The sequence below is a fragment of the Octopus bimaculoides genome, chromosome 18 (assembly GCF_046866305.1).
Source record: "Octopus bimaculoides isolate indiv1 chromosome 18, ASM4686630v1, whole genome shotgun sequence".
In the NCBI taxonomy this organism is placed as follows: domain Eukaryota; kingdom Metazoa; phylum Mollusca; class Cephalopoda; order Octopoda; family Octopodidae; genus Octopus; species Octopus bimaculoides.
Window position 1 is genome coordinate 50,739,420 of NC_142945.1, and position 20,338 is coordinate 50,759,757.

At 32.4% G+C, this 20,338-nt stretch overlaps 2 protein-coding genes and 1 long non-coding RNA gene across 5 annotated transcripts; all 3 read left to right on the forward strand.

Annotated features, from left to right (window-relative positions):
• The first annotated feature begins 650 nt into the window (after positions 1-650).
• On the forward strand, positions 651-5,970 carry LOC128249945 (uncharacterized). 2 transcript variants are annotated; one of them, XM_052974586.2, is made up of 5 exons: positions 651-822; positions 1,860-1,950; positions 3,286-3,367; positions 4,181-4,231; positions 5,223-5,970. In XM_052974586.2, the coding sequence occupies exons 1-5, from the start codon at positions 786-788 to the stop codon at positions 5,280-5,282; spliced, it is 321 nt and encodes a 106-aa protein (XP_052830546.1). In that variant the 5' UTR covers positions 651-785; the 3' UTR covers positions 5,283-5,970. The 2 variants fall into 2 exon arrangements, with proteins under 2 accessions (XP_052830546.1, XP_052830547.1); XM_052974587.1 differs by having other exon boundaries at positions 689-822; positions 4,181-4,210.
• A 1,203-nt stretch (positions 5,971-7,173) lies between these two features.
• On the forward strand, positions 7,174-10,261 carry LOC149132101 (uncharacterized). Its single transcript, XR_016245113.1, has 5 exons — positions 7,174-7,316; positions 8,202-8,292; positions 8,703-8,784; positions 9,307-9,336; positions 10,186-10,261. It is a non-coding gene; the product is annotated as an uncharacterized LOC149132101 (long non-coding RNA).
• A 2,651-nt stretch (positions 10,262-12,912) lies between these two features.
• LOC128249943 (uncharacterized) lies at positions 12,913-20,139 on the forward strand. 2 transcript variants are annotated; one of them, XM_052974583.2, is made up of 6 exons: positions 12,913-13,037; positions 16,209-16,664; positions 17,469-17,571; positions 18,308-18,395; positions 18,881-18,919; positions 19,818-20,139. In XM_052974583.2, exons 2-6 carry the CDS (start codon positions 16,628-16,630, stop codon positions 19,875-19,877), a joined length of 327 nt encoding a protein of 108 aa, XP_052830543.1. In that variant the 5' UTR covers positions 12,913-13,037; positions 16,209-16,627; the 3' UTR covers positions 19,878-20,139. The 2 variants fall into 2 exon arrangements, with proteins under 2 accessions (XP_052830543.1, XP_052830544.1); XM_052974584.2 differs by lacking the exon at positions 18,881-18,919.
• The last annotated feature ends 199 nt before the right edge of the window (positions 20,140-20,338 follow it).

Consider the following 20,338-nt stretch of genomic DNA (forward strand, 5'->3'; position numbering starts at 1 on the left):
CCGTTGCCCACTGGACATTTTTACCCACGCACGTCATACGTCTAGGTTATGAGGAATGTCTTCAAGAGACATCTAACGTCTTTGGTGAGTTGATCTAGATGCGTTTTGTTTGGACAATCTGCTCCTGTACAGCCATGCGTTGTCTACCATATGAGTAGTAAGTCACTATTTCTTGTTTACCTCGCCTGCGATGTCCCGCAAAGCGCAAATGCATTTTTTATAATGGTGGTAAAAGGAGAGAGGGTGATTTCCTTACATGTGTTTCATGCACAGTTGGATTCACCAAGACATGTTTAAGACAGCTCTCTACATTAGACTGTAAGTCTCATCTATCTTGGATTCCAGATCTAGAAACAGTAATAATTGCATAACCGATGCCTGAACTTAAACCTAAGACTGCAAAATATAAATGAGTAAAAGAATGAAATATTATGTGCATGTATGAGTGTTTATGCACACCAGCTGCATTTTCAATCAAACGGTGCATGCGTATACTTCTATTTTCTAATTAATTGCCATAAAACAATCAACTTGCATATGGCACTACTGAAAGTCTTTCTCTGTACTAACATCAGTTCCCTTTCTTCTATAGTGCAAGCAAAATAAAATATGTATATAAGATATAGAATAATTCAAACAATAGGATAAGCAACATCTGTTACTTATTATATGCGCAACATCTGTTACTTATTATATGCGCAACATATGTTACTTATCTGTTTAAAATAGCATACCCACTAGTGAGCTGCTTCTTAAAACATCTAAACTGAAGCGAGAAAACCAAGATGAATCTCTCTATATTTATTTTTATCCTCTTCTTTGGTAAGTTGTTCTTTCGTGATTTTTCCGTTACAAATTAATTATCTCTATAACTTCACCATATATCTCTATGTAGCATTCGATCCACATAGTTCTAAGGGCTAAGCATATTCCTCGACGAGTTAACGATTCTACCAGCTCACCATCTTACGTCATTCATATATCAATGGTCTTTTCCCAGCATTTATATACTTAAAATTTTAGCACTGCCCATCGCATTCATTAGTTACAGGTATATAACTATATAAGTGAGATTTGGATAAATTTGACACTTTCCATAAACATAACATAAAATAAAATTTCATCCAACAAAAAGGAAAAATATACTTGTTTGGTGTCAGCACAGATCATCCGGAAGCGAGATGGTCTATCGTTTCATCAAACGTGTTACAGTATCTGCATTTTTGATCAGAACGGTTTATATATATAGTTGGAATTTAAAAAAAAACAAAAAACAAAAACAAAAGAAAAGACGAAGACGGGTGTGTAAACAACAAATAGATGTATTAGTTTAACGCACGCGAAGTGAGACAGTCTTTTACGTTTCGAGCCTACGCTCTTCAACAGAAAAGAACACAGAAATATACAGGGAGGGAAAATTAAAAAAAAAAAAGGTTTAGTTGCTAGCGATCAATCATGGCGAAATATATGTAAGCAAGTTAGTGGTTACTAGGAGATTAGTTAAATTTTCTCTTCAAGAAAAGTACTAAGCAAAGGGAAAGGATCTGGGGTAGTTATGGAAGAGTCCAAGCAGTGTATTGTAGCTATAGCAACTATGCTTTCCAAATATCAGAAAAGAAGTACTAAGAATGAAGAGAATATATTTTTAGAGACAGACCAGGGGTGATATAATGAGAATACATTCCATGAAGAAGCCAAGAAATAATATAAACTTTCCTACAGATGCAGAATTGTCTTTGTAAAATGTTCGATATTATAAAAAAAAAATGCATTATAGGATCTAATTCAAAACGTACTTTGAATAAATTATTTGATATCGTAAATCGTTCAAGCAATAATAATAAACATAAATTTTATAGGAGTATCTTTCTCAAGACGCTGCGACGAACTGGCAAAACGACATTGCGCAGTGAAATACGAGGCATATCGACGTTATGACCCCGACTGTACGTATGTATCATCGTATTTCCACGTTTAGATTTACAAACTGTAGATTGTTCCTGTAACTATGTATGTATATATATATATATATATATATATATATATATATATATATATATATATATATATATATATATATATATATGTATAATCATCTCAGGTTGAACCATGCTTTTTCACAATTTTGTTCTTTACTATTAAAAGAAAAAAAAAATCAATTTGGAATTTTAATGAATTTGTCACAAAATTTAAAAACCTAAAGAAAATTTGAAGACCTCTTTTCGACCACCGTAATCAACTCTCCTCTAAGCTTCCTGAATCTAAATACATATCTTTTCTCCACACACAAACACACACTCAGACACACGCCCTTCCCTCACATATATATATATATGTATATATATATATATATATATATATATATATATATATATATATATATATATATATATATATATATATATATATATATATATATATATATATATATATATATATATATATATATATATATATATATATATATATATATATATATATATATATATATATATATATATATATCCTTTGTTATATATATGTATATCCCGTGTTATAAACAAGCTGAAACCACTTTTCATGCGTAGCGTCCAATACTATATGAACTCATCACGAAGCGTGAGTTATTTTCCGTCATTTAAAGATTTTATGCATTCGAAGAACAGATATTCCTTATTAGTAACATCGTTTTAGTTCACAAATTAGGGCGTATATCAAGTACAAGACAATATATCGCGAAATTACTTACTCCATATTTAAATAACCGTCAAAATGATTATGATGAGAGTTTCGTTAACGCATACTTTAATGTCCAACACAGTTTATGTATTTTATAACTGTTATTAACATGAAAGGTTAATTCACTCTATTCGTTCGCCTTAAAGGCATACAATCATTAATTAAGCTTTTTGTTGAAGGCAAAAAGTCTATAATTTGTGTGAGTGTGGTCTCCCAGTACAAAGACTCCAGTGCTCAACTGTATTTCTTTTATCGTCTCGAAAAAGAATAAACAAAGCGTCGACCTCAGCACCATATGAACTTAGAACGTAAACACGGATAGAATCGCGATAAGCATTTTGTCTATATTTTTACTAAAACTCTTCTCCTAAAAACATTTTGGACCAATATTCGATGTATAATATTTGAAGTGTAATAATGTTAATAGTAAATATAAGTTTGGCACATCGTCGTTATGCAACCAAGACTTAAGTAGGCTCAATAACGCAAGAAAATCATATCATTAATGCAGGAAATTTAGAAGTTTTTTATTTTAAATAACAGTGTCATGTTTCTTCGTTTTTCCAGAGGTTATAAAAAGTTTCTGGCATGCTTTCATGGACAAGATGGGAAATGTTATGGATTCTTTAAATACCAGCCTAACTGTATGGTAAGGGATGTGTTTTTATTTTCACTCTAATGATGTACATTTATGACAGTGAATAATATAATACATTGCATTGTATATGCATCATTCATCGATTACACTTAGAATAGAAAACCACTTCTGACAAGCGATAAAACTAATGTTAAAAATCTACAACTCAGTTGTACTAAATTATACAATACATAATATTCCCATTATAATTGCCATTTAGGCAATATTCGATACGAAGTCTGGCCAACCGTAATGATGCCAGAGGAACAACTTTGTGTATTTCATATTTTGGAAGAACAAATGAGGAAGCATGTTAATAGTTTGTTTTCAGTAGGGAATGTAGTAAAATAAACATTTGTTAAAGCAATCTCAATAATGGCGGTAAACATTCACTTCACATCAAATACAAACGCCAATGTTTGAGTCCTTCATAATTTACAAAACGTTTTACGATTATTTTGATAAGATGTTGGAATGATTTGCGTGGTATATGTCTAAAACACATCACGAATGTGAATAATAACGAAGAAGATGAATTGTGTCGCCTAAATCTTTTCGGGAGAAGTGTTTTAATGAATATATATCAAAATATTTCTCTCACCAGTTTTGCAATCGATGTAAACTAAATTTTAATTAGGATACTAAATGAATGAGTTTTGTCTGTCCAAGTGATCCTTATTAATTAATGTATCAGTGTCCAATAAATCGATAAAAATACGAGAAACAATCTGTATCATTTTGATTGTGTCTTTATATTTGAAATGACTTTAAATACGAACATTGTGCCGCTATTCAATTTACTATATATTCTCTCTCAAATTTCAGCACAGGAATACCTCAAATAAGAAAGTAATGGTATGTGATTGTGATTTCCCCGTAAATATTACAAATATATGATAATCTTACTACAATAACCTCGGTATTCATTCCATTTAACTACAGCATGTACCAGATACGCCGGTGTGTAAAACACATAATTTGTTTAAACATAAACTAAAAAAATTACCAGTAAGGAGTGAGTCCATAATATGAATATAGGACCGAATATTGCTCACGCAATCGCGCTTAGTCGTCCTCACCATGGGTTACTTAAATAACTTCCATGTTTGCCACCTCTGACCATCACGAAAGAGTAGGACATATACATGGTTACAAGATCAACTCCATTTGTTTAAGCTTTTTTTTTATTGTATTTTAAGAATTAAATCTAAATTGTAAATTCCTAATATCATTTTACGTAGAAGATCCATTTCCTGAAGTTTTATCAGACATTTCTTTATGGTTATTTAACCGTCCAAAAACATTGACTGTTTGCAGAGCTCAATATGATGTAATTGCTATATACCCATTACTAATTGCAGTGTTATTATGATACCATTTCAAATCAGTTTAAACACCAATCCAATGAGAAATTCCATATTACATTTGTATTAACATTTATAGTTATTTATGAATATACCAAAACATGAGAGACAATTTCTTTTGTCTAGAAAATACACGAGTAATCTCACAATAGCGGAAGCTTCTCACATGAATATCGTGAAATTCTCTTCAATTTGGAATCACTCCAGCAGCCTAACTGAGACAGCGAGAAGTGAAGTTGGCTTCGTCATGGACAGTTTTCATCTGTCATTTCTTTATGAACAAAACCTATCACGGATGTTCTCTGTAGTCATTGTTATCTCTCTGATGACTGTACTACATTGTGTTTGAATCCAATGATGTTTTACGACAAGATCGATCGCGATATAAAGTAAAGTAACTGTAGCTAGTATTCAATGCTAAATAATATATTATAACATGTTTGCATATATATCATATCAATTTACTTTCATTAATTATATATTGTTTTCTATTCTATTGCCAGGTGACATTTCACCAAGTATTCCTTACAGTTCTTGGCGTTACATTATTAATAAAATACTGAATAAACAACGTGCTGAAATAATTACCTGCTTGTGTTCGGCTGTAATTCTGATTGACGTCCAGGTCCATACGTCGGAAATCTACCTTGATAATGAGAAGGATTATGGGAAAGAGTATATATGTCTCACGCATTTATGAAATTTGAAAGTCCAGCATCATCAGATTATGCTTTTGAAGACAATCGTTTGTTTAAGTGTATTTCAGTATATTTATATATACACACTAACAACGCGCACGAATATATACAGGTGAATTTCCGAAAGAATTATTTCTACCTTTCAGGAAATTACTCACGTAATAAAATGTTCAGTTAATTAGCAACAGATTTTCTTATTCTTGCGAATCTATAAAGAATGAAATTATATCACGCAAGTTCTGCGTCTTTAAACGAAGTGAACGATGATTTTCTACTTTTAAGTGATTCCGAATCATTTATGTTGAATTCAAATATGGTTTTAGTATTTGCGTATCGCGTACAGATTTTACACAAATGGTTGCCAAAGGTTTGATGAGGTTTCTTGTCATTCATTCCCCCTCTGCGGCAGTGTTTTAGATAAAAGTATGAAGAAATTAAGAGCAAATGACTAGAACACTAATAAAAACAAAACGCTATGAATATTCTATGTAAGCTTACATATTGAATAAATATATATCTTTTATGCCCTTTCTGTGGGTTTAAATTTATTGTACTACTTTTCAAACTTCCTTATTTTTTATTTCCTTCCAGCTTTGAGAGTTGCATACAGTCTCTCTTCAGGGTCCGACAGTAATCCATTGTAATATTTACATTCAAATCCACTGGTACCTCTGCACTACATATATATATATATATATATATATATATATATATATATATATATATATATATACATATATATATATATATATATATATATATATATATATATATATATATATATATATATATATATATATATATATATATATATATATATATATATATATATATATTGTATATCCTGGTGAAATCTTTCAGCTTGCACTTCACATACATAGACCATGTTCTCCGAGAAATATTCGAGGTGCGAGTGACGAAAGTGCATTTTAACATTAAAGGTACACCCAAGCTTTTTAAACTTTTGCAACATTGTATCAACTATGACTTTGCAATTTAAACACGTATCACCAACGGCTAACCTCGGGAACTACTAAAACAAAACTATACGATGAGTTAGCAATCATGTACACAGCTTTTGAAAGTCATCTTGTCTGTCAGAGTTGCCAACGCGTATCTGATAAACAATTTTACCTGAATTTGGCTGCTATTTTACCTTAATATTAGAAAAATATAATAGTTTATACCGAACTATTTCGTTACAAAAAATAAATCAGATAATCACTAGCTATATCAATGAAGCAAATATATCAAATGATTAGGAAAACCGTTGATTCTGTCGGTAAACAACAAGAGCAAACTAGTGACAGATTGCGACCCAGGCCCTGTCAGGCTAAGTACCTGGAGATTTAGCATTTACAGGATCTGTCTATACAAGACTTAACATTATACTGTAAGTCTCATCTGACTTCGATTCCAGATCTAAAAACAGTAATAATTGCATAGCCTATGTCTGGACTTAAACCTAAAACTGGAAAATAGAAATGAGTAAAGGAATGAAATATTACATGCGTGTATTTATGTGTGGGTACGAGCGTTTAAGCATACCAGCTGCGTTTCGAATCCGGTGGTACACACGTGTGATTATATCCTCTCCTCTAAATAACTGTCTTGAAGCAATTAACTTGCAAATGTCACTACTGAAACTCTTCCCCTATATTAACGTTAGTTCCCTTTCTTCTACAGTGCAAGCAAATAAAATTCATATAAAATATACAATAATTCATATTATAGAATAAGCAGCTAAAAATGTCATAATTACTAGCTTGTCCGCAACATATGTTACATATTATTTGTATCAAATAAGACAACCAGGTGACTTCTATATCAGAAACCATCAATATTGAAGAGACAAAACCAAGATGAAGCTCTCTGCTTTTATTTTTGTATTGTTCATTGGTAAGTAGTTTCTTCGTGATTCTTCCATTACAAATTAATATCTCTGTGCCTTTCAATATATTTCTCTGTGTGGCATTCGATCCGCGTAACAACCAAGTCTTATCTTCATTTAATGATGTATTTAAGTACCTATATATTTTTCCACCCTACAAATAATCTACAGTCATTTCGTACCAAGGAGAATTGTCCATGCTTTATCAAAACAGTGATCATTCAGCACGCATGACACATATGTTTTTAACTGCTTTTCTCCCTCTCTCTATGCCTACACACACACACACACACACACACACACACACACACACATACACACACATACACACACACACACACACACAACACACACATACATATCCAAGCAGGGTAGTAGTTACTTGAAGATTAATTATTACTTCCATGAAAGATAGAAAAGAGCAAATGAGTAGGAATTTACAGAATAAGGTGAAAACTTCAAGGCAAGATGCGAGTAGCTTAGAAACATGCAAGCACAAGTCAGAAAGCAATAGTTAAATCTTCTCTTGAACATAATTACCTAGGCAAAGAGAAAAGGATTTGGGATTATTATGGAAGAGTTGAAACATCGTATGATAGCAATAGCAAGTAAGCTTTTCAAACATCAGAATTGAAGAGCTAAGTATCATGGGAACAAATTGCTCTAAACAGGTCAAGGGGATATAAGAACATATTTCATTAAAAAACCAAGTTTTAATATTTCCAAAACGCCAAGCTGTAGAATTTTGCAACAGATGTAGGTTTGACTTTCTAAAACATTCCATAGTACAAGAAAATATTGCATTATATTATCTAGTTCAAAATGCAATTTTAATAAATTATTTAATATCGTAAATCGGACAAGCAATAATGACAAAAATATTTATTTTACAGAGGTAGCTAACTCAGCATCGTGCGAAAATCTGGCAACAAAATATTGTTCATCGACATATGAGTATTATTTATCATATGACCCCAACTGTACGTACGTATCATCATATTTCTACCTCTAGATTTGCAAATACAACATCCAAACCTGTAACTATGTATATATACATACATATATATATGTGTATCAAAAATAACGGAGGAAACTGGTAAACATTTGGAGTAATCCGTCTCTATTTATACACACACACACACACACATACACACACACACACACACACACACACACACACACACACACACACACACACACACATATATATATATATATATATATATAAACATATATTCGATACAAAGGTTAACAGGGGCAGTATTTAATACAAATTCGATACATCGTTTTTTTTCAACCTGAACAAAAGCCTGTCTCAATAACGCAAGAAAATTATATTAATATGGTAGGAAATTTAGACTTTGATTTAAATAAAAGTGCCTCATTTCTTTCAGGGGTTACAGAGACTTTCTGGACTGCTTTCGTGGACAAGATAAAGAATGTTATGAAGACTTTAAATACATGCCTAAGTGTATGGTAAGGAATGTATTTTTAATATCGGTTTAATGACATAAGTTTACGTCAATAAATAACAAAATAAATTATATTTCTTATACATCATTCTTCTATTACATTTTGAATAGATATTACTTCTGTCAAGCGATAATTCTAATGTTAACAATCTATCCATTTCAATTTTAATTAGAATATGAAAAATATTAGGTCTTTCAGTCTAAGTGTTCCTTTTTATTTAATGTATCAGTTTCCAACAAATAAATAAAGACACGAGGAAACTATCTGAATGAGTTTGCTTTTATCTTTATATTATGTGAACGATAGAATTTGATTAAATGAATATATCCCAGTGACAACTACGGCAGAAACCCCAACTCTCATTCATCGTTTTATCAATAACTAATCACACATAGAATATTACTGGAAGTTCTATAACTATCGCAGTTTGTTGAAAAATAGAACTAGATAATTCCATTCAAATAATTTAAATGCGAACTGTTTTCGACATTCATTTCACTATATATTCTGTCTCAAATATTTCAGCACAACGATGGCTCAAATAAGAAAGTGAAGGTATGTGAATTCCCAGTAAATACTACACTAATATGATAATTTTATTCCAATATCCTCCATATTATTTCCATTTTACTACAGCATTTACCAGGTACACTGGTGTGTAAAATGCATATAATTTCTTTAGATGTGAACTACAAAAGTGAACTGTAAGACGTGAGACCATAACATGAAGATAAAGACCGAATACAGCTCGCACGTTACCCGTATAAGTTTTAACGGTAAGGAACTTCAAAAAAGCTGCAATATGGCATTGTCACTAACGACCAACCCAAGCTATGTCAGCAGTTATATGGAGAAATTACATGATCTCTTTATACTTTCTTCTCTAACATATGGAAACTACATATGACGTCATATTATTCTTTACACAAATGAAACCATCTCTCAAAAGTGGAAGATGAAAAAGACGTTAAACTATAATTTAGAGCGTATTTGCAGTGAGTAGATAACAAGAAAGGCATTGTTTTGAAACTCTTACCTATTTGCTGCTCGATAACCTCGAATTTTACATCCGTGCATGTCAGTTATGTTAAGTAAAATATAGACAATTACGCAGTTGATAAGAAAATGATAAAACTGCGACATGGTGCCCGTATAACTTATGGTTCCATATATATTTCTAGTATATAATCACATATGAAAACAATCTACCACGGACTGCTCTCTGTTGCCATTGTTATCTTTTTCATTGCTGTAATACATTATATGTTTGTGAAACCAATGTTTTTTCAACAAAAACTGTCGCCATAATTATGTATTCAATTCTAAACAACATATAATAAAATGTTTGCAAAATCACATCAAATTACTTTCATTAATTATATATTTGTTTTGTTCTATTTGCAGGTAACATTTCAACAAGTATTTCTTACAGCACTTGGGGTTATTTTATTAATAAAATACTGAATATGAAATAATCATTTGCCTGTGTTCGACTGTAATTTTGACTGAAGCCCAGGCGTATACGTCGGAAATCTACCTTGATAATGGGAGGGATTATGGGAAAGAGTATACATGTTTCACATATTTATGAAATTTCAAAACCCAGCATCATCAGAATAAGCTTTTAGATACAATCGTTTGTGTGAGTGTATAAGGGCATATTCATATATATACATTAACAATGCGCACGAACATATACAGGTGAATTTTCGAAAGAATTATTTCCACCCTCCGTGAAATATCTCACGTTACAAATTTTAATTAATATGTAACAGCTTTTGTTATACTTCTTTTAAATCGCCAAAAAATTGAAATTATATTACGTGAGTCTGCATTTTTAAATGAAGTGAAATGATTCATATTCTCCTCTCCTGAATCATTTTAAATGTTGAGTTTAACTATGGTTTTAGTATTTGCCTATTGCATACATATTTTGCACAAATGGTTGCCAAAGGGATGATGATTTTTCTTGTCAGTCATCCCCTTTTGTGGCAAACCTTTAGATAATAGTATGAAGAAATCAAGCACAGGTGCCTGGAACAATAATAAAAAACGATATAAAAAGTGTATATAGGCTTACATATTGAATAAGTATATATCTTTAATGCTCTTACTATGGATTTAAAATTATTTTACACCATATCAAACTTCCTTGTCTTTAATTTTATCCAGCTCTAGCAATTACCTGTTGTCTCTCTTTAGGATCCGTCGGTAATCTGCTGTCGTGATTACATTTCACCTCCGCTGGTACCTCTTTAATGTCCTGTTGAAATCTCTCACCTTGCTCATCACTTAGTTTGCCAAGATTCACTGGGAAATAGACGAGTTTTGTGTGAGGAACACTCCTGTTGCACACAATCTTTTTGAAGTGTTGCAACATGGTATCAAGTATGACTTTGTAATTCAAATACGTATTGTTTCACAATACGTCTTCTTTCACAAAAAAAATCTCGAAAATACACTCTAAGCGCACCCATGCTTGTTTGCGAGATCCATCTATGGACTTTGCATAATCTCTGTTTTTCATTAGTTTTCGAATGTCAGGACCAACAAATATTCTTGCCTTAATTATCTCACTGGCTATATTTGGGGATTGTTTTGGGTGACTCTACAAACAGGGTCTATCTTCAGGCAAAAATCTAACCAACAGTTTCATCAAACCCATTTTGATGTACAAAGGGGGTCAGGATTTTAGTAGGTTAAATTAAAATTTGAATTGGCTGCTATTTTAAGTTAATATTTCGACCCCGAAAGGATGGAAGGCAACGTCGACCTCGGTGGAATTTGAACTCAGAACGAAAAGACAGACGAAATACCGCTAAACATTTTGCCCGGAGTGCTAACGTTTCTGCCAGCTCGCCGCCTCCTTACTTGTAAATATATGACAAAATTGCCTGCTAGTAAAGATCCCGTGATGCACACAGAACAATGAATGTTGTCTGCTAGGGAGCCCGGAAAATAGTTGTAATAATAAAGTATTGAAAGTTAGCTGCAATATCACCTTGTGCTATCCGAAATTTAAGAGAAATTGCTCTTGCTCCCCCGGTAGTTAAGAACAGGTCACATCACATGATTATATCTCTTTCTCCAGCATATATAATCTACCCCTGGTATTTCTCTTACATTATTTAATGTTCGTATTATCTTCAAGCAGTATATTTTTGTTAACTCTCCTATTGAAAATTCTCTGCGAAAGCTGAAAAATATTTACACGATCATTTATCAGATATTCGCCATCGGAGGATATATATGGAGAGCTTCTGTGGGTTTCCTACTCTGGAACAACCTACATACGTATGAAACTAAATGTAGAATGAGACGTAATCCAAACACATAAATTCAAGGTGAATTTGAAAGCATTATAAGTCTAGGTCCCGCACGCCCACAAAAAGAGAAAGATATATTGAGATAAATACATGGAAGTTCCAAGGAGTTGCGCACTTGTGTCATAAGTTTGTTCTATAGCACTCACGAATTTCATTACCACTGCGTGGCGCCGAAGCTTCTATATTTGCCATGGAACTGTAAGACAATATATATTTAACAGCATATCGTTAAATGCAAAGTTCTTTTGATTTTCTTCCTGCAAAGATTATGATGTCGATGTAGGGTAGATATAATTGTATTTAAAAAAAAAAAAACAAGTGTAATCTATTTTCTGCAATTCTAGACAAAATATCACCACGGAATGAGGGAAATCTAATGGCAACACATTAAGCTGTAAGTTCATCAGCATCAATCACAATGAATAAAAGAGTACCAATAGCATAATTGATGTATGACTGCAATCCGAAGATTGAAATTATAAATTAATGAATGAAAGGACGAAAACATTTACATGTCGCATTTCTACAAGGGAAATGAATGCGTTGAGAGTATATTCTTTGGTTTTGTTTATTGTCATATATCCTGCCAGTTACATGAGTTATTAGACAATCTTTTCCTCTATGCTAACATTTCTCCCATTTCTTCTTCTAAATGATGCAAAGATTTAGCTGAGAAATATCTCATAACTCATCATGTAGCATATGCAATTATAAATGTCATATTTATCATCCTTATGTCCGACATATGTTACATTATATTTTATGTCTGAAGAGAACAAGATGACTATTTAAACACACTTCACCGAATTTGAATACACAAGACCAAGATAGATCTTTCTGCATTGATTTTAGTTCCCGTATTTGGTTAGTAGTTACACATGGAAAACTTCCTGAAGTCAAACGGAGGCAGTGAATAAAGCCCATTTCAAGGTAACATTAAAAGAGTGAGGAGTAATTCAGGGAACTATCTTAGTGCAGCTGTTTTTCGTGGCCGCACTCCCGGACATGCTGTTTGTCTCAGAGAGACAGGCACTCTTACATGCCAGTGACACAATAGTAGCACCTGCAATCAAGAATCTTCTCAGTGTTATTCATCCACTGAAAGATGTAAAGGTCATAGGTAAAGGAGCTGGGTAAAACAACAGGCAATGTAATGCATGAATATTCCAAGGGTCCCACTATGCGTTGTAATATGGGTATGTGACAATAATCCCAGAACCAAGCGCAATGTTAGACGTGGAAACTGATATGTAGTTTCACGTGGAAACTACATACTCAATCTTTTATCAGCAGGTGATTAACATCTGTGTACCGTGAAGAAGTGGAGGCGCAACTGTTGCAGTAGTTAGGGCAGCGGACTCGTGGTCATAGGATCGCGGTTTCGATTCCTAGACCGGGCGTTGTCAGTGTTTATTGAGCGAAAACACCTAAAGCTCCACGAGGCTCCGGCAGGGGATGGTGGCGAACCCTGCTGTACTCTTTCTCCACAACTTTCTCTCGCTCTAACTTCTTGTTTCTGCCGTGCCTGTGATTCAAAGGGTCAGCCTTGTCACACTGTGTCACGCTGAATTTCCCCGAGAACTACGTTAAGGGTACACGTGTCTGTGGAGTGCTCAGCTACTTGCACGTTAATTTCACGAGCAGGCTGTTCCGTTGGTCGGATCAAATGGAACCCTTTACGTCGTAAGCGACGGAGTGCCAACACCAACCGTGAAGAAGTAGGTGATATCATCGAAACTACTGTATTAAACATGTCTGTTCACTCCAATATGAATTATACTACTTCATTTTTGCTACTGAAAAAACAAAAAGTATATATATAATAACCATTATTGCAGTAATGCTTTACATTACACTAATATTACAATTTAGAATTATCAAAATATATTTTAATATCTCCTTAATAGAATAGTACAATTGGAACATAACCGTGTACCAAGATATTACACTTTCAGAATATAAATTATATATTGCAGAATAATGTTGATGATACAGCAAAAAACAAGTATGGAAACAATCTTATAAGAAAACAAGCCATTATTAAGTTCATCCTTAATCAATACAAAACTATATACACCCCAATTTATAAGTATGTAATTTTCTATTCCCATTACAGATGAAGTTTCGTACATTATTGTTTACAGCAGCTATTTTATATCAGTGATAAGTATACAAATAAAGAGGATGTTCCATCTAGAACAATCTTGTGTTTTCTATGCTATTATTTATCGACGAAAACTTATTAAAAGGCCTCATCACCCTGGTGACATTCATAATTCTTAAGTTTGACTTTTAAAGCCGGCTCTAAATAAATGCATACACACTCAGTAAAACATAAAGACACACACACACGCATATATATATATATATATATATATATATATATATATATATATATATATATATATATATATATATGTGTGTGTGTGTGTGTGTGTGTGTGTGTGTGTGTGTGTGTGTAAATATACATATATGAATATGCATTTACATACAAAAACGCACAGACATACATACACACATACCTTCACGTACAGACACATACACAATTATATATATAATGCATGCATTATAGACAATTACTGCCTGTATGAGAACGGATGTGGTGGTTTTCATTATTTCCATTGTATTGTGTAATGTTGAGCTTTACATATTGATAAAAAAAATAGACGTCTAATATTTTGCAGAATAGAATTAATAATACGTGAAAATGTTTTGCGAAACACCAGATATTATATGAAGGTCATGTGGTGAAATAAAGTTATATTCACCTGTCACATACCTGACATTATAGAATAATCCACATTGTTTTAGACGTATCTATGCTTTTTTTTATGCATCGCAAATTTGACAATTCTGTGCTTTCGAAAACATTTTGAAATACGCACACTGACGTACGCAATCAAACTAACACGCAGTCAGTGATTATGGAGTATTAAGCTGCAAGCGCTACCTATTAGTGTTTTGATCGACATAAGCTACTTGCTTCCAGCAATATTTTCATTTGCATTGCCTTAAATTTTAATTACATTGTTATTTTAACATCTTAAAGTGTCTACAGTACATGCCAATACACACTGACAATTCCTCGGTTACGACGAAGACTTTTCCAGTTGATGTGATAAACGAAACAAATTGCTCGTGAAATTAACCTGCCTAGTGTTATACACACATATGCACTCACTTATATCTGTGTATGTATATATATATATATATATATATATATATATATATATATATATATATATATATATATATATATATATATATATATACGTTATCGGTGTTCGCCCAAGCCTGACCTTTCTTTGGGGGGAGGGCGACCGTTGTGCGTGCAACATCGTTATTTCTCTCTTTGCGTGTGAAACCTTGTATCCCGGCTGTAAGGCCTTATTTCTTTATATGGCAGCTTAAATTTATTTGTCCTTAGTCGAAAGGCATCTGTTGTTATGTCCTGTTATTATTCCTACATTATTTGTGTGACACTGTTTTTTTTTTTCAGTCCTTGTGTTTGTATGTATTCGCTGCTTTCTTCCAAGGAATCTAATGTTCTTAGCTTAGTTTTTCCTTAGGGCAGGCCAGATTGAAGCAATATCTAGAATAACAAGCCGAAATTGCAAAGATATTCTGGATCTCGACTGAAGAGAGAAAACTCCGAATGACCTATCCGTGTTTTCTTTGTATCGTCTATCTGTATGTTTTGTCCCTTTCTTGTATCACCTAACTGTCTGGATGTATTGTGTTCTTTTCCCATTCTGTATTATTTATTGTTATATATATATATATATATATATATATATATATATATATACATATATATATATATATATATATATATATATATATATATATATATATATATATATATATATATATATATATATATATATATATATATATATATATATATATATATACATATATATATATATATATATATATATATATATATATATATATATATATATATATATATATATATATATATATATATATATATATATATATATATATATATATATATAAGGTTCTCCAATCAGCATTCACGTATTTATTTAATTTCTCTTTCTGTGTGGTCTTATTGATGATGCTACTCTACCGAAGGTGGACCCATTTTGCTATCCTGAAGCACAATCTGCTTTCGGACGAAGAGCAAGCATTCAAATTTACGTTTATCAAGCCCTCTACGTACTCAAACTGATTGGTCTTAGTACTGAACCCTTTATCGGCGCCATATCAGAGAAAGTATCCTTCGTCTCACGCGGAAGGACAATGTGCCTCACACCAAAATCCTTTTGAGATCTGGGATCTACAACCGGATGGCGTTTCAATATTGCATGAAAAGAGATGGTCATTTAATATGACATAAATATCATTAATATAGAGATGCATACAATTGTATGTCATACAATACATCAAACTTTATAGTCCTGTTATGTTGGCCGACATCTCTGAGAATGCTTTGTCACTGAATTTAGTAAAGTATCGTTCAGAGAACATATTAACTTTTACTGAAAAGAAACATGAAATTTTTCGTCATCCCTTTCTACCTTATTCATGGTAAGTATTCATATTATTTTTTTTATCGAAGAAAATATTCCAAATGATGAAATATATGTTACCTTATTTCTCTTTTTCGCTTTATCCTCTCGCACTCACCCTCTTTATATGTATTTACAGACGCATATACATATATGTCTGTGTGTAACATAATATATACGATTATATATACACGACGGGCTTCTTTCAGGTTCCGTCTCCCAAATCTACTCACAATGCCTCGCTCGGCTCGAGGATACAACAGTAGTCTCTCTCCGGGCGGATCGAACTCAGAACAATGCGGTAGGGATGCAAGCTAATATATATATATATATATATATATATATATATATATATATATATATATATATATATATATATATATATATATATATATATATATATATATATATATATATATGTATGTATGTATGTATATACTCATTTAATTCGGGAAAGTCAAAACCTCCTTAGGAATTATGGACTCCAAGGTATCCCACTGGTTTAATCTCTATCATACAATAAGGCATTGGTATATCTTTAGGATTATTGAAATTTTCAATATTGAGGGAAAACGAGAAGAAAATGAAGAATAAATGGATGTAATTGCTGATGTATTTGCGTGTTATAAAAAGATGGCTATTTTCTTAAAGAATGTTATCTTATCTTTATGAATAACCACAACTAAAATTGACATCATTAATGTATGTAATATTGAAATAAACACTGACTTACCTGGAATATACTCAGATATAAATACTGGAAAGAAATTACCAGAAGCCCCTATGTGCCAATACAAAATCAAAAGTAATTTTAAAATTTTAGGTGTGGAGGTGAACGAGACTCAGTGTCCTCATTTAGCAAAGACAGGCTGTGGTTTCTCCACTGGGCCTCTACGTACTTGCGAAGATAATATAAAGTTATGCAGGTAACTACCCGTGCACTATATTACCACTCAGTATCTATTATTCCCTTCTCGTTGTCTATTGTTGTATATCTCCCTCTATTGCTTTCTCACACACACACGCGCACACACACACACACACACTCACACACACACACACACACACACACACACACACACACACACACACACACACATACACACACACATATATATATATATTACTATTTTCAGTAATTACACTGTAGCTATGTTCGTTCACAGCCTCAACCACCGTGCTTATTGATTATATCCTAGTACTTATTCTATTGTTGTTTGGCTGAACTGCTAAATTACAGGGACGTAACAACTTAACACCGGTTGTCAAAAGGTGGTCAGGTCAAGCACTCTATAATACAATGAAACAAGCTAAACAAAATTGACAGGATTATATGTCAGAGGTAGTCGAACGTCAAGGAATGAATATTAAACAGAAAACTTATTTTATAAGTAGAAGGCACTCAATATTTGTTTTGCCTAACTATCTTGGTCCCTCAGCGAGTTTACATCCCAGCGGTGCAACCTGCGAAGCACATGTAAATCAATTGCCAAGCATTATGTTCCGGCACTTAGCCAACGAAGTAATTCAATAATTCTATCTGAAGAGCTTTTAATTCTTCTAAAATGCTACCAAAATGAGAATATAATCCGATTTAGATTTTATTTCACAATACTTGTTCATTTATTCGATTATATTTTCTAGTTAATGATTATTTTGCAGATTATTTGGAAAGAAAGCGAAATGCATTTTTGGAACGATAGATGAATGCAATAGATTCTTCAGATTCTACTATTACCATGTGTGTCTTGTAAGCTACCTTTATTGTGTTGATATAATTTGTACAACTAGATAGTTTCAGAAATAATTTCCATATCATATACATCTTACACCATTACCTAATAATAATGCAAAAATTGATTACTTTTCCCCATGTCCCTTAGCTTCACAAATATGAAAAGTAATCAAATATTATTGTAGGCATTATTATGGAATTTTGTAAGATTGATCGTTTAAATTGAAGAAGTAAAATAAAAAGCCCGCTGTATCCTTCTAAAATTGTTATTACAAAAATCTGGAGTTTATAGAGGATTTCCAAACATTTATATAGTAGTAAGAACGATCTTCAGAAAACACACTATTCTCTTAGAAAGTACCTGCGGATAAGCTTAATATCCTAATAAATATATATATTCCTTTGATCAACGCCGATATCTACCTATCTATCTTTGTGTGTCTGTGTGCGTGTATGTGTGTGTAGAATACTTTCTGAATGCATTAATTCCTTGATTTTAGGTAAACGATATTTTAAGATGCCCAGGCACTTGGAATAAGGTTAGTATTGATATCACCGCATTTTTTAATTGTATGCCACTGAATTCTCATAATTTTGTTCCTTCAGTATAACTGAATAGAAAGCCAGGTATTAGATTATAAAGTCGAAATTAGTAAGTAATTAGTAATTGTAAATGCAGATAGAAGGAATTTACTGTAGCATGGTTGGATTACAGAAAAGTATATGACACGAGTTCAAACAGCTGCATACGTAACACAATGAAAATATTTGGAGCGTCTGAAAGTATTGGGAAAATGGATAAAGAAATCATGATATATTAGAGTACAGAAATGATTGGAGGAAAACAGAATTCTGAAATCTGGGAAAGTGAACATCGGATGTGATATATTTTAAGTTGATAGCTTATGTCCCTTATTTTTGTATGTGTCATGATATACCTCAGATTGATAGTACAAGAAATCAAACTGATTTCCGATTTGGGAAAAGGATATGACCAGAAAAATTATCTCCTTTTTATCTATAAGAGTCTTGTGCATATTGTTCCTATTTTCTCAAATGATATAGGTAGAGAATTTTGGGATTGAAAATGAGTGATATCAATAATGAAACGAAAAACATTTCAAGAAAGACAAAAAATTGAAATGCCAAATGTGCAAAAATGGCAAACAAAAATGAACAGTAGTGTACGTATTTCAAAATAATAGACGGAGATGAAATAAATCATTAAGAAACGAAGGATATTTCCCGTAGAGAGTATACAGGGCGACTGAGAAATTTATTAGACAACGATAACACAGATTTAATAAATATTCTAATGCTCTTGTTATTTGTGAATAATCGAAACGTTAAACTGAATATTGATGTAAGTAACCTAAGTCACAAGAAACTCACAATTAGGAAGATGTTAATATAGCGGTTGTACTATTATCTTTACAGGTCTCAACAGTTTCACTATGGCTGAATACAGTTGTTTTTGAATTGCTCGTGGATTTTTGAATACATCACGTTAGATGAATATGTTATTTACATTTTCTTCTTCATCAAGCTCACAGTTTCACATCTGGCATTTGAAACAACACACAGATATGGCAGATCATTCTTTTACTGCTTTGCAAGTCCTTCTCTTGTATGATTTTCCATTATTTCAGGTCTATCAGTTCACAGGAATAGAAGAAATAATGATCTCACTATTGCACCGAGCATCCATTCTCATTCTTTCAAGTGCATCTTGAAGTCGTCAATAAATCTTGCAGTATTATCATTGTTCACATGGTTTTTTTTTCCAGCAAAATGTACTCAAGATTAAAATGGTATAAAGTGGTGGAGCGGCCCACATCTCGCCTGGGGGTGTCCGCCACAACATTTCTACACTTAGTTTCACTTTCATTATGAAATGTCATTTGAAAAATCAATTTATGGGAAAAAAAAAAATGAGAGAAAATTACACATGAAATGCA